General features: G+C 36.4%; 1 protein-coding gene across 1 annotated transcript in view; it reads left to right on the plus strand.

The window, feature by feature from the left end:
• Positions 1–24,528, plus strand: part of SCML2 (Scm polycomb group protein like 2) — an 88,514-nt gene that overhangs the window by 40,864 nt on the left and 23,122 nt on the right. The window contains exon 7 of the mRNA XM_022565492.2: positions 1,812–2,055. Within this exon, the coding sequence (XP_022421200.2) occupies positions 1,812–2,055 (244 nt within the window). The remainder of the gene's footprint in view (positions 1–1,811; positions 2,056–24,528) is intronic.

Here is a 24,528-nt window from a genome sequence, read left to right on the forward strand (position 1 = left end):
GGCCCAGCAGATGATGGGGTGTAGGGTGTTTCACAAAGTTGGCTATTTAAGTTTAAAATCTAGCTCTGATACTTATGGTATAGTCTTAGGCCACTGTGCATCAGTTTTGTCTGTAAAATGGGTATAATAATTGCACTGACTTCATAGGATTGTTGTGAGAATTAAATGAATATGTGGAAAATATTTAAACTGTGCCTGGCGTATACTAAACAATTGAAGGTTACCTTTTTTATGTATATATAATAAGCACTCCTTAAGGTTAACTTATTTATTTATTTATTTATTTATGGCTGCGTTGGGTCTTCGTTGCTGGGCGTAAGCTTTCTCTAGTTGTGGTGAGCAGGGGCTACTCTTTGTTGCGGTGCACAGGCTTCTCACTGCGGTGGCTTCTCTTGTGGCTCTCGGGCTCTAGAGTGCGGGCTTCAGTAGTTGTGGTGCGTGGGCTTAGTTGTTCCGTGGCATGTGGGATCTTCCCGGACCAGGGCTCGAACCCATGTCCCCTGCATTGGCAGGCGGATTCTTAACCACTGCACCACCAGGGAAGTCCCCTGAAGGTTTAACTTTCAATATCGTTATTCTAAAGATCTAGGGGGTGGAATTGGCAGGTTGTGGTCTTTGATTGTGTTAGGGGGAAAGGATGCATCTAGGGTAGTGGTTCTCAGCCTTGGATCTGGGCAATTAAAACATGCCCTGGGCCCCACCTAGACTGATTTAATCAGTAGCGCTGGCAGTGTGGCTCCAGGTGATTCTAATGTTCAGTCAGGCTGAGAACCACAGGTCTAGGACCATTTCCACGTTTCTGGCTTGGGTGATTGGATTGCTGATGGTGCCATTTACTAGGATAAAAAGCAAATTGAAAAAAAAAAAAAGATGTTGCTTTTAACATAGCACTTGGTCTTTCTAAGAATCCTGTTAGCATTTGCATGCTTTAACTTTCTGTAACTAAGGAATACTTTTATTTAACATTTATTTATTTATTTGGCAGCTGTCAGGTCTTAGTTGTGTCACGTGGGATCTTTCATTGCGGCATGCGGGCTCTTCCTTGTGGCGTGTGGGCTTGTCTCTAATTGTGGCACGTGGACTGTAGAGCAGGGCAAGCCCCGCGGCATGTGGGGTCTTAGTGCCCTGACCAGGGATCGAACCCGTGTCCCTTGCATTGGAAGGTGGATTCTTAACCACTGGACCACCAGGGAAGTCCTTAAGGAATACTTTTAAATATTTGTTTCTGGATTGCTTATCATAAATGACCCCAGACTTGTGTGACTTTCATGTTCTTGTATCTGCATTTTATACTTTGAGGGTGTTTTTGGATATTACCTGCTGCTGTTCCTTCTCTTTGGACTTACTATCTTTCAAAATACCCTATAATTTTTATATTTTTAGGTTTGTTTGACTCTCTTTTAAAATTTCTTGTTATTGCTTCCTCCCCTTCATCCTATCTGGCTCCCCTACCCCTGCTACCACCACTACTAGAATATAAGCTCCACCAGAACAGGGATCTTGATATTTTTGTTCACTTACGAATGCTAAATTCCTGGTACATAGTATATAATACATACTTCTTGAGTGAATGAATGAATGAATGACTATCAGGCTGGTTTTGTTTTCTTCTAGGTTCTTGGCTCTGCTCCAGAGTAAGTGAGATATTGTAGAGCAGAGTTTCAGAGGAATCTGTGAGAACTGTTTCTTCCTGTATTTAATTGATAAACATGAAGCTTAATTTTTGGTTGCTGAAGGTTGTAAGAATACAGTTGAGCAAATGCTTCTTAATACATTTTAACAATGAAAACTTTTTTTTAATGTTTTGGTAGGAACCACCAAAGCCACCTCTAAATAATTTTAAAGTGGGAATGAAACTTGAAGCTATAGACAGAAAGAACCCTTATCTGATCTGCCCTGCAACTATTGGAAATGTTAAAGGAGATGAAGTTTATATCACATTCGATGGCTGGAGTGGAGCTTTTGATTATTGGTGCAAGTATGATTGTCGAGATATTTTCCCAGTTGGGTGGTGTCGCCTGACAGGAGATGTATTACAACCACCAGGAACTTATGGTAAGATAATAACTAACTAATACATGTTCTTTTATTTTCTTGAAGTTAGATCTAACTGCTCTTGGCATTGAGGGTAGGATTTCATGTCCAACTGAGGAGCACCAGGCAGAACAGCAAGGGTACTGTCCAGGTTAGAGAACTGGAGGTAAAAGTTTACAATTAGAATTTTTGAGGGCCAACACAACATCGTGGTCTGAATTGACAGTCCACACTGGGGAATATGGACAAAGCTACAAGTCACACTTAGACTATTGAAGCCTTGCTGCTAGAAACATTTTGGGGTGCTCAGGTACCTTTATAGTTGATATTCTATTTAAAATTGCATGTGGCATTCCATTGTTTGTATCTTGAAGATAGTTTTTTAAAGGTTGGGCATAACAAGTGTTATATACATGTTTTACATGATTTTGGTTGTTTTTTCAAGTTAAATTGATACTTTGATAGTGTTAAGTAAAATCTACATGTCCGTAAAAATTTTTGACTGTGGAAGCCATCATAGATCAGTATGTTATTTCCGTCATGTGTTTATCAGTTGTAATGCTGCGCTTCCTAAGTTGAATATAGTGTCACCTAGTCTAGATATTTTCTTTCAAAGAAAAGTCATCAAAATATTGAAGCTTCTTGCTTGACTCTTCCAAGGACATAGACACGCCTAACCTGGTCTTCTGTGATGGAATAACTGCTGAGATGTAAGTGGAGTCTAAGCACAGAACCCAATCATTTGGCCTAAGTTAAATGTAAACTTATAAGTGGAATCAAATGTAAACATACTTAAAATTTACCCCACTAAATTTATTTATTTACACCAGAAAAAAAAGATGGGTGTAGCAAATGAGTAGGTAGTGTGGTGGAGGAGGGCAGTGGCTAGGTATGAGCACATAGCCGTATTATTCTTGTAACTGCTATTAGAATCTTCTGTAATTTGGAACTTTTAACACATCCCATTATACTACAATACTACATACCATGATGATCTTTTTGTTAGGTACCTCTTTGGTTCCCTGCTCCCATAATTTTAGGAAAGAGATGTTAATGGTTGATTTTTGTAAAATTTAGTGTGATACAGATTTATGTGCATATGATACTAAAATAAGGCATGGGAATCCCCTCCCGGTCCAGTGATTAGGACTCCATGTTTCCACAGCAGGGGGCATGGGTTCAATCCCTGGTCAGGGAACTAAGATCCCACAATCCCTGTTGTGTGGCCAATAAATAAATAAATAAAGTAAGGCATAGTCTCTGCCCTCAAGAAGTTTACCTTCTAGTGGGAGAGGGATGAATGGAGGGATAGACTTTAAAAAAAAATACAGTACAGAATTAGCAGTGTAAAACTAGAGATGTATGCTAGATATGAAGGTGCCCAAAAGACCCCCGGTCTGTTTAGGCTGGCGGAAAGGTGGTTGGGTAAAGGAAAGCTTCACAAAAAGACACATGATGTGAGTATTAAGAGAGGAGAAGGAGTTTGCCAGGCAGAATGGAGATAAAGGTAGGGTGGACACATCACAAAGGTGTGAAATTGCACAGTGTGTTCTGAAAACTGGTGAGTTCAATTTGGGACATGGTAACTTTGGAATGTGTAGCCCAGAATGATATTGTCCTTGAGTATCTGGTCTCCCTATATTTTTCCTTAGTAACGCAGTTTGGCTGCCTGACATAAAGACTAGATTTCCAGCCTTTTTAGCAGTTAGTTACAGCTGTGAGACTTAAGTCCTTGTCAGTGGGATAAAAGCACAGGTAGTGTATTACAGAGAAGTGAATGTACCGTTCTCTCTTCCTTCTTCTTGCTTCTGTCCTGCTGCTAGGAATGTGGTTGTTTTGGATGGAGCTCTATCTTGGCTTATGAAATGGGGACCACATTCTAGGCATTTCGAAGTGGAAAGCAGAAAGGAGCCAGAGTCTCTGAGAACTTTGTGGAGCAGAATTTTTATACTAGCCTATTCCAGACTATTATTTGAGAGAGAAAAATTTCTGTGTTATATAAACCACTGTTTTAGGCTTTTCTGTTACTGTTAGCTGAATTTAATCCTAACTGATTCAGGGTAATTTAGGACATCTAGGTAGACATGTCCATTGGATGGATGTACATGCAGGTATGAAGCCTAAAAGAGTTAGGTCTTGGTTGACAAAGCAGGTTTGAGAATCATCACGTTCATTCAAATAAATACGCTTTGTGTCAGGTGGGATTATAGGTGCTGGCGGGGGGGTTGGTGTGGAGGTGGGCAGCTTACACATCCTGTTGATAGCAGTGGGTGTGATTTTATTTATACATGTGTAACAGGTGGAGGCGGATCAACCACAGAACCTTGTGCGTCAACATTTAAAACAATAATTCTCACACTGGAATCACCTGGGAGAGCTTGTTAAAAGGCTGATATCCTGATGCTCACATCTAGGGGTTCTGAATCAGTAGGTCCGCAGTGGGGCTCAGGTGTTTCCACTGTACATGGTTTGAACCTTGAGAAACACAAGAATAAGAGCTGGGTAGGGCTTCCCTGGTGGCGCAGTGGTTGAGAGTCCGCCTGCCGATGCAGGGGACGCGGGTTTGTGCCCCGGTCCGGGAAGATCCCATATGCCGCGGAGCGGCTGGGCCCGTGAGCCATGGCTGCTGGGCCTGCGCGTCTGGAGCCTGTGCTCTGCAGCGGGAGAGGCCACAACAGTGAGAGGCCCGCATACCGCAAAAAAAAAAAAAAAGATGGGTAGATGATAGAATTCAATTTAGGACACTGAGAAAAAGTATATAAATGTAGGAAAAGCACTAGGTTGATTCCCCCAACAACAGGAGAGGAAAGATTTTAAGCAAATAAGTATTCAGCACTATCAAATGCAGCATAAAACTCAAGAGAGAGAGCTCATTAGTGGTCTTAAATAAGTAAAAGCATGGTTGCTAGACTTCTTTGAAAAACCAGATTTAGAAAGTTGAGGAGTAAATAGGAGATGCAAAGTGTTTTTAAAAAAGTGACTTCAGGGCTTCCCTGGTGGCGCAGTGGTTGAGAGTCCACCTGCCGATGCAGGGGACACGGGTTTGTGCCCCGGTCCGGGAAGATCCCATGTGCCGCCGAGCGGCTTGGCCCGTGAGCCATGGCCGCTGAGCCTGCGCGTCCGGAGCCTGTGCTCCGCAACGGGAGAGGCCACAACAGTGAGAGGCCTGCGTACCGCAAAAAAAAAAAAAAAGTGACTTCAATACTTTCTGAAATATGCCTCCTCTGTCCTTTACCCCACTAGACAGTTCACCAGTTAATGTGAAATTTAGAACCTTTACCTCAATTTATATTCCTTTACCCTCTACCATTTATAGTTGTCTTAAATATTTCCTCTATATTCATTGAGAGTGGCATTATATAGTGTGATAATTTTGGCTTCAATCATAAAGCATAATTTAGAAAACTCAAGAAGAGAAGGAAAATCTATTGTATTTATGCACAGTTTTGTCCTTTCAGTTGTTCGTTCTTCTTTCCTGGTTTTCAAAGATTTCTCCTTTTATCATTTTTTTTTTTTTCTGTTTAGAGAACTTCTTTTAGTCATTCTTTTAGGGTAAGTTGGCTGGCAACAAATTTTTAGTTTTCCTTCATCTAAGAATGTCTTTATTTCCCCTTCATTCTTGAAAGGTGGTTGCTGGATATAGAATTCCAGGTTGGCAGTTGTTTTCTTTCAGCACTTTAAAAATGTTGTGCAACTTCCTTCTGGCTTCCATGGTTTCTGATGAGAAGTTTGCTTTTATTCGAATTGTTTTTCCCCTATAGGTTCCATTATGATCATGGGTCTGTTTTTCCTTGTAGTTCTTCTAGTATTTACATTATGCTCTGTTTTCTGGCTCCATTATCAGGTGTGTACAAATTTGAATTCTCTCATAACTTTCTGGTCCATTGAACCTTCTGTAGTAATCCTCTTTGTTTTTTTAGCTTAAAAGTCTGCTTTTATCTTGTATTAATGTAGCTATACCAGCTTTTTGTTGTTGTTATACCAGCTTTTATTTGGTTGGTGTTCTTATTCTCTCTCTTTCTCTTTCTAATGTTCAGCCTTTATCTATCCTAATCTAAAGAGATGTGTTTCTTGCAAATAGTCGGATTTTTATTTTTTTGCCAGTCAGCCAGTCTGACTGGAGCTTTTAATCTATTTCTATTTATTGTAATCACAGATATATCGGGTTTTCAGTATGCCATCTTATTTTGTGCTTTTTATTTGTCTTGCCTTTTCTATGTTTTGTTTTCCTTTCTTATCCTTTTTTGGATTATTTTTTCTTATTCCATTTGTTCTCCTCTTGTTGGGAAGTTATACACTGTATTTTCCGTTCTTTTAATGCTCTAGGAATTTTAACATGCTTTCTTCAAGGAAGTCTGAAATTAATATCTTTCTTCTGCACTAAGACAATAAAAGGAACTTAGAATACTCTACCTATTTACTCCCTTCAAATTCATGTTATTACTGTTGTATATTTTAATTATATATTTTTGTAATCTTATAAACTATTACTATTATTGTTTAAGTAATCAATATTTGTTGATATTCACCAACATATTCAACATGTTCTTTGCTCTTTATTCCTCCTTAGTAGGAATCCTCCTTAATCCCTTTCATCTGGGATTAATTTTCTGCTGCCTGAGATAGATCCTTGAGAATTTCCTTTAGTGAATGTCTGCTAGTGGCATGCTTTCTCAGTTTATGTTCATCTGAATATGTCATTATTTCACCTCCTTCCTTGAAAGACATTTTTTCTGGGTGTAGAATTCTAAGTTGACAGCTGTTTTCTTTCCGCACATTGAAGGTATCATTATTTTGCCTTTTGATTTTCATTGCTGTTGACAGTTCAGCTGTCATTCTATTTTTCCTCTGACTGTAATGTCATTTTTTTTCTCTAGCTACTTTAATATTTTCATGTCATCTTTGATGTTTTTTATTTTCACTCTGATAATTCTAGGTGTGGGTTTTGTTGAATCTTGGCAAAACCACACAGATACAAATGATAAGTTGTTTACTTTCATTTTGAAAAATTTTAAATGTTGGATATTATAATTTAACTGTTTTATCATTATTAAGGATTTCAAATGCCACAAGTAATTTGACATTGTGAAGCATTTTTTATGACTACTTTTTTTTCATTTTGTTTTTGTACTTTAAAAAAATTGAAGTACAGTTGATATACAATACTGTGTTAGTTTTGGGTGTACAGCAAAGTGATTCAGTTATATATATATATTTTTTCAGATTGTTTTCCATTATAGGTTATTAAAAGATATTGAATATAGTTCCATGTGCTATACAATAAATCTTTGTTGCTTATCTGTTTTATATATAATAGTTTGTATCTCTTAATCCTATACTCCTAATTTATCCCTCCCCCCTTTTCCCCTTTAGTAACCATGAGTTTTCTATGTCTGTGAGTCTGTATTCTGTTTTGTATATAGATGCATTTGTATTATTTTTTAGATTCCACATATAAGGGATAGCATACAATTTTTGTCTTTCTCTGTCTGACTTAACTTAGTATGATAATCTCTAGGTCCATCCATGTTGCTGCAAATGGCAGTATTTCATTCTTTTTAATGGCAGAGTAATATTATATATATATATATGCCACATCTTCTTAAGCCAGTTGTCTGTTGGTGGGCACTTGGATTGTTTCCATGTCTTGGCTATTGTAAATAGTGCTGCCATTGGGGTGCATGTATCTTTTCGAATTAAGAGTTTTCATCTTTTCCAGATATATGCCCAGGAGTGGGATTGCTGGATCATATGGTAGCTCTATTTTTAGTTTTTAAAGGAACCTCCATACTATTTTCCATAGTGGCTGCACTAATCTACATTCCCACCAACAGTGTAGGAGGGTTCTCTTTTCTCCACACCCTCTTCAGCATTTATTATTTGTAGACTTTTAAAAATAGATTTTAAAATTAATTAAGTTTTGCCTGTGTTGGGTCTTCGTTGCTGCTCACGGGCTTTCTCTAGTTGCGGCACGTGGGGGCTACTCTTCTTTGCGGTGCGTGGGCTTCTCTTGTTGCAGAGCACGGGCTCTAGAGCACGTGGGCTTCAGTAGTTGTGGCAAGTGGGCTCAGTAGTTGTGGCTCACGGGCTCTAGAGCACAGGTTCAGTAGTTGTGGCGCAGGGGTTTACTTGCTCCACAGCATGTGTCAGCCTCCTGGACGTGGGAGACCAGGGATCGAACCCGTGTTCCCTCCATTGGCAGGCGGATTCTTAACCAGCTGCGCCACTAGGGAAGTCCCTATAGACTTTTTGATGATAGCCATTCTGACTGGTGTGAGACAATACCTCATTGTGGTTTTGATTTTCATTTCATTAATAATTAGCAGTGTTCAGCATCTTTTCGTATGCCTGTTGGCCATCTGTATGTCTTCTTTGGAGAAATGTCTATTTAAGTCTTCCGCCCATTTTTTGATTGGGTTGTTTGTTTTTTTGATGTTCAGTGCATGAGTTCTTTGTTTTGGATCTTAACCCCTTGTTGGTGGCATCATTTGCAAATATTTTCTCCCATTTTGTAGGTTGTCTTTTTGTTTTGTTGATGGTTACATTTGCTGTGCAAAAGCTTTTAAGTTTGATTAGGTCCCATTTGTTTATTTTTCTTTTATTTCTTTTGCTTTGGGAGACTGATCTGAGAAAATATTGCTGCAATTAATGTCAGAGAATGTTTGCCCATCTTCTGTTGTAGGAGTTTTGTGGTGTCATGTCTTATATTTAGGTCTTTAAACCATTTTGAGTTTATTTTTGTATATGGTTTGAGGGAGTGTTCTAATTTCATTGATTTACATGTAGATGTCCAGCTTTCCCAGCACCACTTGTTGAAGAGACTTTTCTCCATTGTATGTTCTTGCCTCCTTTGTCATAGATTAATTGACCGTAGGTGTGTAGGTTTATTTCTGGGCTCTCTATTCTGTTCCATTGGTGTGTGTCTGTTTTTGTGCCCTGCCATTGCTGTTTTGGTTACCTTAGCTTTGTAGTATCATTTATGACTACTTTTTGAATACAAATAAATCAACCCATGACAAGGTAGAATCTGGAAACAGCAGAGTAGAAACAAAGATGTGCCCACTGGTGCCACATTCTGATTTGTAAAGATTCACAGAAGTCCCCAGAAGAACCTTAGGATTCTGGGAAAAGTATGGTTAAAGATTGTTAGTTGATACTTAACGTTGCATATATGATTCATTTTGATTTTTTTTCAAGCATTGCTTATTAATTGCAGAGAGATTAATAGGGTTAGTACTGTACTTGCTTACACTAGGTGAAATACTCTTTTTGAGTAGAGAAAACATTTACTTTAGCCAATATATCATTCATTAAATGGCAGCTATAATATATAAGTATCATTTCTTAGATATAATGTGATATATTCTTGAAAGCCAAATATTTTAAATTATTTTTTATTAGTTTTAAATCATTTTACTCTAATAGGAAAAGTAATGTTCAAAGGAAAAAGTTGAGAAAAGCGTGCAGAGATAACCATGGCAAACAGTTTTATCTATATTTGGGTTCATAGTGCCTTTTTTTCTTTTTGTTTTACACATGCACCTTAAGAACACGCACATAGCCAAATCAGTAGAAAAATGTTAAGTTATGGTGTATTTATTCTTTAAAATCATATAGAACAGTTTAGAAGAATGAAAGTGTTCCTGTACTAAGAAAGAAAACTCTCCAAGATGTATTAATTGAAAAAAACAACCCCCCCATACATACAATATAATACCATTAAGTTAAGAGAAAACAAGTAGTTATGTATTTCTATATTTAACTGTAGGTATATGTATATAAATACACAGAAAAGATCTGAAAGGCTATACAGTATATCAAATCGGTGTCATAGTGATAATTTCTGAAAAGGGGTATAGGGTGGTAAAGGAAGTGGTAATGGGGACTTTTGCTTTTATCTGTGGCCTTTTTTTTTAAACAAGAATGTATTGGTATGTTACATTTGTATCTTTAATTAACAGTTTCAGTTTGAAGACAGATTATCCTTCATATTCCACTTTCTTGCCTACTTTTTCATGCTGTCTTGTGACTGTATTCCTATGTGAAATATATCCCTACAAATTCAATTTTGTTTTTTTACTCCATCATATGACTATACCATAATTTATTTAACCAAATATCTATTTTGTTTGGCATTTAGAATGTTTCAACATTTATGTTATTAAACTAGATGATATGAAGAATATATCTTTGCATACCTTTCTAATTATCTACATAGAATAAGTTTGCTGAGTCAGAGGCTACGTTTCTAAGGCTGACAAATTGTCATTCAGAAAGCTATACTCACTTCCACTCCCCCTCAGTGGTGGGTGAAAATGTTTTTTTCCTTCTCTGGTCAACTTTGGGCATTATCTTCTTATTTTTGCTAATTTAAAAAATGTTATTTTAAAATTTTTCATTTCTTAGATTACTAGTGAGGTTGAATCTTTTTCTTTCCATGTATTTTGGCCATTAATATTCCTTTATCATTTTCCTAATTGTCTTCTCCCATTTTTTTCTTAGAGTGTTCCTTTCATTGTTGATTTGTTTGAGTGCTTCATTTATTGCACATATCAACCCTTTGTCATAAAAGTAAAAACCTTTTCTTGGTCATTTGCTTTTTAATGTTATTTATGGCCTTTTAAGAAAATGTACAGAAATATTAAATTTTTTGACTTGAATATTAAATAATTCAAGGGCCTTAGAATTAAATAATTTCAAAAGGCACAAATAATATTAAATCAATTGAATTTTATGAATTAAAAAAATCTATGTTTTCATTTGTTTTGAGTATTTCTTGAACACATTGGAAATGTTTGTTTTTTGACCTTTGTTTAATTGCTTTTCCAATTTTTTTTTTTTTAGACTGCAGCACATAAAACCTTTTCAAATAATTAATGACTAAAGACAATTCACTAGCATAGTTTCTTAAAGAAATGTAGTGAGGCTTCCATGAGTGCTACTTTATTTGACTTTACATTAAAAACCTTATTTAAGCTTTACTGGTTTTCCTTTCAAGAATAGTAATAAGGTTTAATTTACTTTAAAACTTTTCCTAACAGTTTTTCTGCTGGTGTTAACACTTCTATAATCAGAAACAGCTAAGTTCTTATCAGGCCTATCATTGGTATAAAAATCCACTGAGAAACATACCTTCAATAGAAAATAAAGCAAGCTGAGTGGCTTTTTTTCCTCGTTTATTTAGATTTTCCTTTCTTGGCTCTTGTTAATGACTCTACAGTCTTTCAAAGCTCTTTACTTCTGGTTGGTGCTGTCACAGCTCATCAGATTTATTCTAGAGACCTGCACAGGGTGTCTGGTGAGAAAGAGGAAAGAACTATGTATGCTGCTGTGTCCTTGGCAACTTAAGGCTGAGTCAGGTAAACTAAAACAAAGTTCATTGTAGATTTTTTTCTTGCAAAATTTATTTGATCTTGCTGTTCTCTGTTTCGATTTTTCCCCCTCCCTTTGTATCTCATACTTAGTTCTCTCTAAGTAAATGATAGAAATTTAGGAATGCCCAGTAAACTATTGGTTAACTATTGGTTTCTTCTCATATTGCCCTTCCTTTGTCTCTGGCATATACAGTCATAGGGATTTATAGCCAGTCATTTCATTAAAGTCCACATGTTTAATACATGAAGGACAAGACTTGGAATCCAGCAACTTAGCATCAGAACTGGGACACCTGTTATTTTAAAGGCTATGTATGATTTTTTAAAAAAACTTTTCTTTTCCCTGTCTTTATTTGGGAAAGTTTGTAAACAAATAGGTTACTATTTTGTTTTATAAACACGATAAATGTAGGTTTTTAGTCTTCTGAGAAATTGGGGAAATTCAGAAGCAGAGGATTCTTTTTAAAAATTTGACCCAATGTTATTTTTTTTCTAATATTGTGGGATATTCAAAGGTTTTTGTTTTGTTTTATAAATATAGCTATATTATAAACCATTCTACCTGGCTTTAAAGGTACTTAAATACTTTTAAAGTTAACTATATAAATTAAACTTTAAATTTATATAATTTCTGAAACATTAATGAATTAGTTTTATTTAATGTAGTTTCAGATTTATGCATCATTGATTACAAATTAATGACCCATACTAGTGTGAAGTGTCATCTTGTAGTCTAATTCTTTAAGCATTTGTGACCATACAAACCAAGAAAGAGGGCAGCAAGCTTCCAGATGCTTAGAGTATAAAGTTGCAGGATCCCAGGGGTATAGAGGAATTCCTCTGGTCCAAAGGGAAATGCAGAGGAGGGGAAAACCTAGAATCAGAAAGGTGTAGCCAAGCATTCCTGTCTAGTGGCACCATATCCTGGCAGTGATCATTTTAACTCTTCTCTTGATAAAAATCCTTCAATTTATTTGGGTCCCCCACCCCCTGCCTCTCATGGAAACAGCTTTAATTTCCAGGTGGAACTCAATGGTAACATGACATTTCCTTCACAACTTTGTAAAACATTTCTGATTATGAATAATTGATAGAACTGGCATATTAGATTTTCTTTGTTGGTAATTCAGACATAAATTGTATGAATAGGAACTTTCTTCTTAAGATTAAAGTGAAAAATAGATTTTAAATATAATTATCCTGGGCACTGTTAGCTGCTTCTTTGAATGGTGGTTTATTTTACATCGTGTGTGCGCGCACAAGTGTATGGTTTAGCTTCTAATTAAAATTTTAAGGGAGTGGGTTTTAAAATCTAAACTTTTGATCTTTAAAAAAAATGTAATTAGTCATTTTATATTGTAGTCTTATTTTCTCCTATGTAACATTTTCCTTTGGAACTATTTAAAAGTTAGTCTTTTTAAAGTTTTATTGAAGTATAGTTGATTTATAATGTGTTAATTTCTGCTATACAGCAAAGTGGCTCAGTTATACATATATATATTCTTTTTCAGAGTTAGTCTTTTGAGAAATATTTCAAAGTTTCCATGTGCAAACAAGAAATAGCTCTGCTCCTCACCGTCATCTCATTCTTATTTTTTTAAAAAACAAAACCAGAAATTATGGTTGCTTTTGCTCTTTGTTTGGGTAACCAGAGGAGTATGTGGTTTCTATAACTTGTGCTTCACCTCTTTCTAAATTTTAAAATTAAGATTTTATAGTTTTTCGGACATATCTTTACCAAATTTTTCCCTCTTTTTATATGACTGTGTGTGTTCAGTAAACACCACATAAAGCAGCACTTTTCCTCTCTCTGTGTTATAGTGGGTCAGAAGTAGCAGAGGTACGTAAAATTAAGGCTGTAAAAAGTTCAAGGTGTCCCATCCGAAAGGTTCTGAATAAAAATTTGAGTATTTGTTTAGATTTTTGCCCTTAATGTAGCTCAAAATAAAATACAGACTAATAATGCTTAGTATATTTAGTACTTTTCCTGTTTGGTATAAAAGAAATAGGTAGAAATGCTATCAACCCAAATTATTCACTCAAAAGCCAAGACATTTTCAACAGCTGATATTTTCTTTTTCAAACGTACAGCTTGGAACAAATGTTTTGCTTGTGCAAATGAGACAGCTATTATGATGCAAAGAAGTATCTTGAAGAAAAAAACAAATGTCCTTTTTCTGTTTTCAGCCAAATACTGCAGTAATTGCAAGCAGAGCCTGAAGCTTCTTTCTTGTTTCGGTTCTGTGATATATTTTAACAAGTTCTCTTGAGACTATTAAAGTGTCTTGGTTTTTAGGACATGTGGTCCAGCGGGAATAACTTTGTCTACATACGCAGTGAGTTGGCAGTTAGATTTTTGCATGTCTTCTCATTTGTTTCCAGATTCTCTGACCCAGGGTAACCTTTGGTTCTTTTCTGAAGGCAGGAGTGAAGGAAGTTTGAGCAGGTGACTGATGATCACTGTCTATACAGCCCACAGACAATATGCGAATTACTTTAGCAGCCCTCTTAATCCCCCCCTCCCCCCCGCAACCAACAAATGCAAATAGCTTCATCCCATTTGCTAGAAATTCAGGCTTGCTCCGGCAACATGGGCTTTGTTGTTAACTCGCTTTCTCCAGAAAGGCAGTTTTATTCCTGGTAGGAGAAAGGCTATCAAATGGAACCTAAATCACCCTTGTGGTAAATACAGCAACAGTTTGGTTCTCTGGAATATTTCTAAAGGTAGGAATTACCCCAAAAGTTTCTTTCTATTGCAGTTGAAGTTTGGTTAAAGAAATTCATTGTCTGCTTTGTTAGCTTTTGTATATTAAATATCCCAGTCATTTCTGTTATCTAAAAAAAAAATCCTCTATTTTGTTCTAAATATTACGTGCTGAAATTGTTGGCACTATTATTTGATGAGTCACTTCTAAAAACTGTTTTACAGTACAAGGGAAAAGTCAGATTTTGGTTATTTCCACCATAAAAATGGTTTAAAATAAGAAAGGACCAACCCTATTGTAAGTCAAACTTGATCACTTAAATCTCCAGTTTGTAATCAAACGTTGCCAAATGTTTTTCTATAGCTTTGAGGAATACAACATGATTTTTCACTGGTATTACGTGAGACTTATTAAAAGGACTTTTATGATATAGAAATGTGGATAACATATTTTACTAATTATTGTGTCAATACATTTAATGTGCTTTGTGGAAATTATAGTGGTGACTGCTATATTTTTTTTTAGGAGCATAATGGAAGTCACTCTATAGAACTCATTCCATAAGAAAAAAGACGTTATGGTTTAAAAATTGAGTGACTTTTAAAAGCTCAGTCTTGATAAACCATAATGGAATAGAATATGAAAAAGAATACATATATATATAACTGAATCACTTTGCTGTATACCTGAAACTAACACAACATCGTAAATCAACTATACTTCAATAAAATAAAGAAAAAAGAAAAGCTAGTCTTGTTAGGTGAATTGTGAATTGACCTGAAACAACTGAAGTTGCTTCTTTTTGTGTGAACTTTCTTCTCAAAATATTAAAGATTTTGGAAACTGTCATCTTCTTTAGTAATGTCATTTTAACCAAAATCTTGGTTTCTCATGAACTGAGCCAGATATGAGTAGTAATTGTGAAATAAAATGATCTTCACGGGAAGCACCCCCAGTGAAGCTGACAGGAGTGGTTTACAAAGCATCTATGATCCGAAAGTAGAAAACAAGTATATTTTTAAAACAACACTCTTAAAGCCCTTCTAAATTCTAATTGTAATTTGTAGCTTGTTCTTGCATTTTTATGATTTCCTTTCTAGACTAAATACATATGAGAAATAATTATGCAACAGGGTAGAAAAATAATGCAAATTCTACTAAATTAGATCCCCCCCCCGGTACGCGGGCCTCTCACTGTTGTGGCCTCTCCTGTTGCGGAGCGGCCGTGGCTCACGGGCCCAGCCGCTCCACGGCATGTGGGATCTTCCCGGACCGGGGCACAAACCTGTGTCCCCTGCATCGGCAGGTGGACTCTCAACCGCTGCGCCACCAGGGAAGCCCCGATTTTCTTGTTTTAATTTTGTATGTATGCCAAGGGTAAAAGGCCTTGTCACTTAGGTATGGAGATAAATAACTGGACTTTTGTAATTTGTTTAAGTTAGAGAGCTATCCTTTCAATTTTGTTTGGAAAAATTTTCCCAGTAACATTTTTACAAGTTTTAAATCACCTTAAGATAGAATATTCTATGCAGGTTAACATATGTTTTATAAGGTATATGTATGAAGAATTTCTTCTCTCTTCTTTAATCTGTTTACCTTAGATCTCCAAGCCCTGTTTTGAAACGGGGGAAGGAGTGACTCAAAGCTGCAGATCCTTTCAGTATATTTGGTTTTGGTTTACTTGTCCAGACATAATTTTTGAAGGCTACTGGAAGAGACATAGCAGCACTTCCCAAATGGAGACGCTCTGTCAGACCCCAAAAGCAACTTCTTTTAAATGAGATCTTTATTTTTCCGAGTGAATGATTTATTTCTTTTTATGTGAAAGTTACCTTCTATTATATGTTTAAGGTGTTTTTAATACTGTAAAACTGTGGTTCTTGGTGTTGAGAGAAACCTACATGGTTCATGAAGGAGAATCAGGAGGGGCAGTGGAGGAGCTAAGGGTTTGTTCACACTACTGGACTCTCACCACGCCAACCAAACCACCTCTGCTTGGTCAATGAGCAGGGAACTGGGCAGAGCCCTCAGGTCAGAATAGATAACTGGCTGCAAGGCCCAACAAGGGTTAAATTTGAAAAGACAGGTTCTGTCTCCATAAAAGCCAGGATAACTACCACTAAAAATTAGAGATCTTGTTTTCCTTTGTAACTTTTTTTCCCTTGTAGTGTTGAGTGGTAAAACAAATAAACCTTTTAAAGTGAACAAGGGGTGAGGGTCAAAAAAGGACTTCTGTGTTTGTTTTGGGCAAGTAAGAGATAGAGTAAAAAAGTGGTATGGTAGAGAAGTCTTTAAGTAATGATAAAAGGAAGAATGACAAGCAGAGACCTGTGGGAGGCAGGATTGAGGTGTGGGAAGGTATCTGACCAGGACAGAGAGTGCCCCTGCTACTATGAATGGTAGGCCCCATATGTCTCTGATGGTCAACTGCTTGGGCAGTAGAGATGCTTTTATGATTATGTTCTGCTGAGTAAGCTTCTCTGAAAGATTTCTGCCTTGGTAATGAGGGGATCTGCTCTTTAATTCTGAAACTGCTGGAGACTGAGCTATAGATTCTAAAGGTCTCTATAGGTATGCAGTGAACCTGTGTAGGTTTTTCTAATGTTATTTTTAGTGAATACGTATATGCTAGTCTAAAAGTTGTATGGCTTTTTATCAAAACAGAATATTATAATGCTTATGTTGAATAATTGTTTTCTCTAGAGACATCTAAATATTTAGAGTGACTGGTTATATTCTTATTCAAAAAGTGGCTAGGTTGTTTATCTTTGTTGGGGCATTTTATATTTTTAATGACAAAAATTAGTATTTATTGTAGAACATTTAGAAAACAAAGATAAGTGATGAGTAAAATCTAAAAATTGTTTATATTCCTGCCATCTGGATATAATCACTGATAATATTTTTGGTGTATAAACATTAGGAAACTTTAATTAAAAAATCAGTAATGTTCATTGCCAAGAGTCATTGAGACCAACTGAGGACAGCATATGTTGTATTCTGTTCCATGTATACAGAATTGTATTGGTTTGGTCCCATCTACTTAAGTAGTCTTACTCTGTTATTCTAGTAATTAATAGATAAATATAAAATGTGTTATGATTGTAAATATTTGAATTAGAGAAAATCCACAAGAAAATTTAAAGAGTAAAGAAAGACTATCAGAAGATGCTCCAATATTTGATGCAGTTTTTTTCCTTAAGGGTTTATATTCAGCCAAGAGAATTGAAAAAACTGAAGCACCTAAAACACTGGATTATTAAGGCATGTTGATAGTTCGTTTTCAGTATTACTTTAAATATTTTTCTTTGTTGTTTACATGTAAGCTTCCTCAGATTTGAACCTGAAAAAATGTTTAAGCCAACCACTTAATTCTGCATTTTGTTCATTAAGTTTATAGAAAATATTTTAATTAAAAGACCGTGTCTTTTCATTTTTTCCCTCACTAATTAAAAATAGTACGCGGTTTAAGCAGAGAGCGTGGGCTTTGGGGTGAGATAGACCTGAATTTGAATCCCATTTCTACCACTTCTAGACTAGATGTGTGATACTGGATTGGATGTTACTTACCTCGCTGAGCCTCTATTTCTTTATATGTAAAATCGAGAGAATAATACTTGCTTTACAAAGTTGTAAACACAAATTTTAATAATATATGTGAAGTCTCTGGCTCATTTGAAGTATACAAATTTCTCTTCCCTTTTCTCCCCCAGTGTGTTTTTTTAAATGAAGTGAAATTCACATAATATAAAATTAACCATTTAAAAATGCACAAATTCAGAAACACTTATTAGTACATTCACAATGTTGTGCAACTACCACCTTTGTCTAGTTCCAGGACATTTTCATCACCCTAGAAGGAAACCCCGTACCTATCAAGCAGTTGCTCCCCACTCCCTCTTCCCCCTTGCCCCTGGTTATCGCCAATCTCTATTCTGTTCCTATGGATTTACCTGTTCCAGATATTTCATGTAAATAGGATCATATAGTATGTGATTTTGTGTCTGGCTTCTTTCATTTAGCATAATGTCTTCAAAGTTCATCCATGTCATAGCATGTATCGGTTATTCCTTTTCATGGCTGAATAGTATTCCATTGTATGTATATACCACACATTTGTTTACCCATTTATCTATTGATGGACATTTGGGCTGTTTCCGCCTTTTGGCTACTTTTAATAGTGCTGCTATGAACATGCCCATACATGTACTTGTTTGAGTCCTTGTTTAACTTTTTCTTGGACCACCAGACTGTTTTCCACAGAGCCGCACAACTTCACATTCCCACCAGCAGTGTATGAGGGTTTCAATTTCTCCATATCCTTGCCAACACTTGTTATTTTCCTTTTTTTAAAATTATAGCCATCTTAGTGGGTGTGAAGTGGTACCTCACTGTGGTTTTGATTTGCAGTCCTTCCTTCATTTTTGAATGGAATGTATTCTAGAAGTTGATTTTTAAGTTGGTTGATTAGTATTTGAAGCGTATTTTTCCAAGAAATCTATAATGTTGTGATCAAGCTGTGGTCATCTATTTAATGCATAAACTACCTGAATTGTCTCTATAATAATATAAGATCAGAGACAAAACTTGAATATTAAACATTTATTCATTTAACAAGCATTTATTGGATGCCCATTATGTGGCAGATGTTGGAGATATAACCAGATGTTGGAGATATAACAGTGGAACCCTAGACCAGATGTTGGAGATATAACAATGGAACTTACATGGTTCCTTCCCCTAAAGGAGCTCACAGTGTGTCTAGACAGATAGATGTGTAAGTAAAGATAAGATGCTGTAAGATCTGTGCCAGTAGAGATAAATGCCGTATGTGTGGTATATGACCCTTAAGATCCTACAGTTTGCCTCGGAGCTTAGTGCTAGAGTTTTACAGAGCTGGTAATTGAGCAGAATTTCAAATAATGCATGGTAGTTTAGCTAGTGACAAGGGAGGGAAGACTTTTCTTGGGTCAGCCTCTGCAAAGGCAGTAAAGGTCAGAATGTTTGGGGATCTGAAGCAGATGATTATGGCTGAATCTATAATGATAGATGGGGAAGAGATGAGATGAGGCTGTGAAGATATCTGGAGGGCCTTGGATACCAGGCCAAGGAGTTCAGATTTTAGCATATGGGTAATGTGGCATCACTGAAGATGTTTAAGTGGGAAAGTGACATACAGTTTCTATTTTAGAAAGGTCATGCTGATGTACTATAGAGTGTGTATTGGAAAGGGCAGCCAGGAGTGCCAATTAAGAAGCTAGTATTGTAGCTTACGTGAGAAGTCATGAGGTCTTGGACCAAGTCATTGACAGGCATAAAGAAGAACACAACTAGGAAGTACTTAAAGGAGGTAGGCTTGGTTAGACATGTGAAGGGAGGAAGAGTACAAAGATGACTTCAAGATTTCTGACTTCTGGTAATTTGGTGAAAAAAAGGTAATGGCATTCATCAAGATAGAGCATATAGGATAAGCGTGATGATTCTCCTTTTGGACATGTTGAGTTTGAGATGCCTATTTAGATTATCTGTTAGCTATTGAAAACACAGCTCTGGAACTTGAGACAGGCCTGTTGGGGATGTGGTGGGGGGAGGTAGGCACGTGAATGCTTGAATGAGCAAGAGAACTATTTGGGAATCATTATTATGTGTAGGCAGTAGCTGAAATCAAGGGTGTGAACCAAAGTGCTCAAAACTGAGATGAGGGTAGGGAGAAGATAGCTAATCCTGGGGGACACCACAGGAAAAGTGACAGAGGTACAAGGAGAGCAAGGAGGGAGTGGCCATGTGAAATCCAAGAAAGAATTTTAAAAAGAAGTGTTTAGTGCTTGCTGGAAGTCAAATAAGATCAGGAAGAAGCATCATTGTCAGTGGCTGTTAGGAGGTTATGGGTGATGTAAGCACACAGATTCCCTAAAAAGAGGTGCCTGAAGTGTGCTTGCAGAGGGTTGAAAAATGAGAAAATGACAATAATAGTGACCATGAGCTAGTCTTTCAGGAAGTTTGGTTATAAAAGAAGTGAAGGTATTAGCTGTAGATAATGTAGATAAATAGGAGTTCCTTCTTTGGAGGAAACTTCTTTCTTCCATTTGTTAGGCATTGACAGCAATGTTTCCCCATTATCCAATCCATTGATGGAAGAAGGCAAGGAGCACCCTTAGAATCTGGGAAGGGAGAGCGAGAATAGAGACAGGGATGGTGATGGTGTTGATAATAACAGCTAACATTTATTGAGTGTATACCATGTGCCACGTACAGATTTCAGTTAATTTGCCCAAGCTATTATTTCTCATAGATATTATGTGGTAAAACTGGACTTTGAATGTAATTAATCTGGAGCCAGTGTCTCTGTACTAGATAGTAAGAAGCAGGGGAGAGAATAGGTGTAAAGAGTGGCTCGTACCAGAGTTCCATGTCCATCTGATCTCTACCCTGCTTCTTCCGAGAAAATTCATAGTCCTCAGCTAGTTCCTGCCTTCCAAAGCGCCCGCTGTGATAAGTGTCAGGAACATGCTTCCTTGTTTCCTTTTCCACTAGTAACTACCCCTTGTGGTTTCCTTCAAGAGTTTTTCTTAGCTTATTTGAGGTTTTCTAAAAGGATTTTTTATTGCAAAAAATAAGGAAATAAGTGCATTTAAAAGACTGTCAGTATGCTTATGAAAAGGTGAAGTCACTCTTATGTGACAATAATAGTCCTTCAAAAAAAAAGTATTCAAAAAGCTAGTTTCCGAGGTAAAGCAAACTCTGTCCGTTATGAATGTTTGATTCCTAAAGCAAGGTTTCTGGGATAGGATTGTGGCTTCTCTGGTACAGGTGTGGGGAGAGGTGAGAAGAAATAGGGTAGTGTCTGAAGATACCAGTCCAGGAGGCCAGTGCTATGGCGTGGGATGGCAGCAGGAATGAAGGAGTGAAGTTCATAGGGTTTACACTTGATTCTGCCTCCCCTTGGCTTTTATTGTTGCCCGTGACCCATCAGTTTGTGGCAACATGGGCTCTATGGAACAGGGAGCAAAGTTCCAGGTAGGGGCATTGGGTACCTTGACTGAGTTTCTATGAATACCAGGCCTCCAGGTTGGATAGTTTAGGTGTAACCATCTCTGTTGATATCTCCATGTTTTTCATAATTGAGGCTTGTGTTGCTTCTTTGGTTTTATAGTTACCAGTATGAAAGATCCTTAGAATAATGACAGTTTCATTGTACATGCATTTTTAAAATAAGGAAGATGACTTGCAAAGAATTCCTCAGTCTGAAAAAGTTTCCAAAGTCAAATGTTTACAGTAACAGATTTTTTTACTCAATTTTGTTTTTTCTAAACCATATTTTACTTTTCTATTTTTGGCTATCATATTTTGATTTTGTCTATTTCTAGCCTCAGATTCAAGGCATCTGTTTTTACAGTAGTTTCTGCCCTTGTTGTCGTATGGTTATATATATAGCATTCAATCTGTTTGAGGAGAAGGAAATCATAAATCTGTCTTCTTAAGGAGATAGGAATTTTATATATATATATATATATATATATATATATATATATATATATACACACACACACAAATATACATATAAAATATGAACTGTATGACTGGGACCATATTTATTTCTTCTGGATTTCCTAAATTGCCTTGATTGGTAAAAAGAACACACTAGGTATTAAGTAAATGGTGGATGGAAAAATCTGGAGAACAGTAAGTAGCCATACCTCTATCATGTCTTTTTAGATCAAAAGCAAGATACATATTAATTTATATCTCTAATCCATTTTAGTTCCTCTTCAAGTCAGCCATGTGTAAGCCAAACCAGCACATGTATAACAGTAACTGGAAATAGGGGTTGCTGTTCATTTCTAAGTGTATTTCCTTTTCCATGGTAATTGTATGTGCTACTCTCTTTTCATAGCTCAGGAGAATGCAAGCAGTATCTTTCAATAATAAAGCATCTTCATGTGTCAACAGAAACATACATTTAATGAGTACTGTTTGGCAATAAATATTAAATAAGGTTAAATCTCCAGGCATGAAAAGTTTTACCAGCATGTTTTTGTCTGTACTTGTTAATGTTTTCTCCTTATAAGTATGCCTCCACATCTGATTTAAAAAAAACTCAAGACTTCCTCTGTCAGAGAGCACATAGCAACTAGTGAATTATCATAGGAGTTCACAGGGTTGTCTTTTGGGCCTTCTTCTTCTTCTTTTTTTAAAACACATGCACTTTGACTCAGGGGAGTGAATTTAATAGGCTTTTTTGTTAGAGGACAGAAAGCAAGGTGGCATATTAGAAAAAGCATGCACTTAGGAGATAAAAGTCTCTTAGCCAAATGGGTGATCTTGGCAAAGTTACCTAATCGCACAGAGCCTAAGTTTCCTCAGGTATAAAGTGGGGAATAATACCTACCTCACAGGACATTTGGGAGGATTACATGCAATAACAGATGTTGAAGCACTTAGCCTGTAACGGGTAGCCAGTACATGTTGGCGTCTACCTCCTTTCTTTCTTCAGTTCCCCCTGTTCCAGGCTTCTAGGCCTACTCTTGACTTTATTTCCTGCCTTCTGATTGTTTCCCAAGATTTATTCATTTCTTTTGCGTTTTCATAATTGAGTAACTTCATATCTCCTGGACATTTTTCTTACCCAAACGTTGTCTGTTCTACCTGAAGATAAACTGAGGAACCAGGTTATCTTTTGTGTTAGGTATTCACATAAAACTTTTATTAAAGATGATTAGCACATCCTTCTGTATATTTTACATACTTTTTTCAAAGAGGTTTTTACTCACTTTGTTACCACTATGAACACATGGTTGTAGTGCTATATATAATTTTCACCTTATCTTTTAAACAAATCTATTTTCTTTTTCAATAGTTTAATTAACACTGAATAGAGTTTTAGCATTGTGTGTATATGTTATATGATTGCTCTTTGGAGGAGAGATAAAAATACATGTATAATGTATATAGTTTAATTTTGCTGTTCAGTGTATTGAATGTTTACTCATTCCTCTTTAAAGTAGTTTAAAAAGTATTTTGTTCTAGGTGCTGGGGATATGGCAGTGGATCAAATTGAGTCTTTGCCGTTGAAAAGCTTGCTTTCTAAAGTGAAAAATTTTTAATTTTTTATAATGCATTTTTCTTACTTTGGTCATACATATATATATACCATGCATTAAGGAGTTTTATTGTAATAGAATATTATATTTGGGGGGAATATTTGAAGCTATGGCTCAAATATTTTGTGTCCCAAGATTTATTAATATCAAATGTCAAATTTTTTAGATCAAATAGTGATTTCATTACATTTGCCATGTTCCACAAAGTAATATTTTATTACAATTCTTTATATAAAATATACTTGTTTTGGAGGTCTAACATTGGCTTGCAGGTTGAAAATATTTTTCATTCATTTAGTAAATATTTTTTGAGGACCTCCTATACGCCTAGGTTCTGTCTTAAACTAACCTAGTACAGGAATTTAAACTCAGGTCCAGAGCGCAATCTATTTCCTTTTCTTCATGCCATATATTAAAAGGTGGGGACAAGAGAATGAGGATTTATTTGGATTTAGTTACTGGGAAGGGGTCATTACCTTGGAAAGAATTCTTTTTAAATGGTTTGGGGAAGAAAAGCTTATTACAGGAGACTAAGGAAGCCCAGAATAATAAGGAAACTGAAGTATGAAGTATAGGCGATTCTTCTTTGTATCTTGGTAGTGAGTAGAAGGAAGATTCATGCAAGGGCTTGAAAGTACCAAAAACTGGGGAAGGTGACTTCAAAATAAGGGATATATGAGGGTTGTAAGAGAGAGCAAGGAGTTGGGGATCAAGTGATTAAATACCATGAAGCGAGGAGATAATTGAAACTGTAATGTTCCAGAGGAACCAGAGAAGATAGTTATTAGGACAAAAGTGAAAGGGGATTTGGCTTAGAAGAGTAGGGAGAAAACTTCATTTGATATAACAGGAAGAGATGAGAATGAATGAAAATAAAAGTATTTTAAGATGGAGGAATGGGATGGTTATGATCACTCCCAAAAGATAGCCTTTAATCTTCTCATAAAGTACGGTAGGGTCATTTGCTGAATGGAATAGGGTGAGAGGGAGAGGGGAGCTTAAAAAGGGGAAAATGTTCTGCCATTGAAACATACTTGGAAATCAGTGAGTTGAAGCAGTGACACCCCAGTTGAGGTTAGCATGAATGTTACAGTGATCTACAGTATCCCAATGTTCTGTAGCAGGAGTTGGCAAACTACAACCTGAGGGCCACATTTAGCCCTTGTAGCCTGTGAGCTAGGAATAGTTTTTATATTCATAAAGGGTTTAAAAAAAGAGAAAGACGAAGATTGTATGACAGAGACCATATGTGACCTTCAAAGCCTAAAATATTTACTCTCTGGTCCCTTAAGGAGAGAACTGACCCTTGCTCAG

This window comes from Delphinapterus leucas, chromosome X (assembly GCF_059928025.1).
Source record: "Delphinapterus leucas isolate spDelLeu-1000000601 "Yukka" chromosome X, BTC_Dleu_Yukka2, whole genome shotgun sequence".
NCBI lineage: Eukaryota > Metazoa > Chordata > Mammalia > Artiodactyla > Monodontidae > Delphinapterus > Delphinapterus leucas.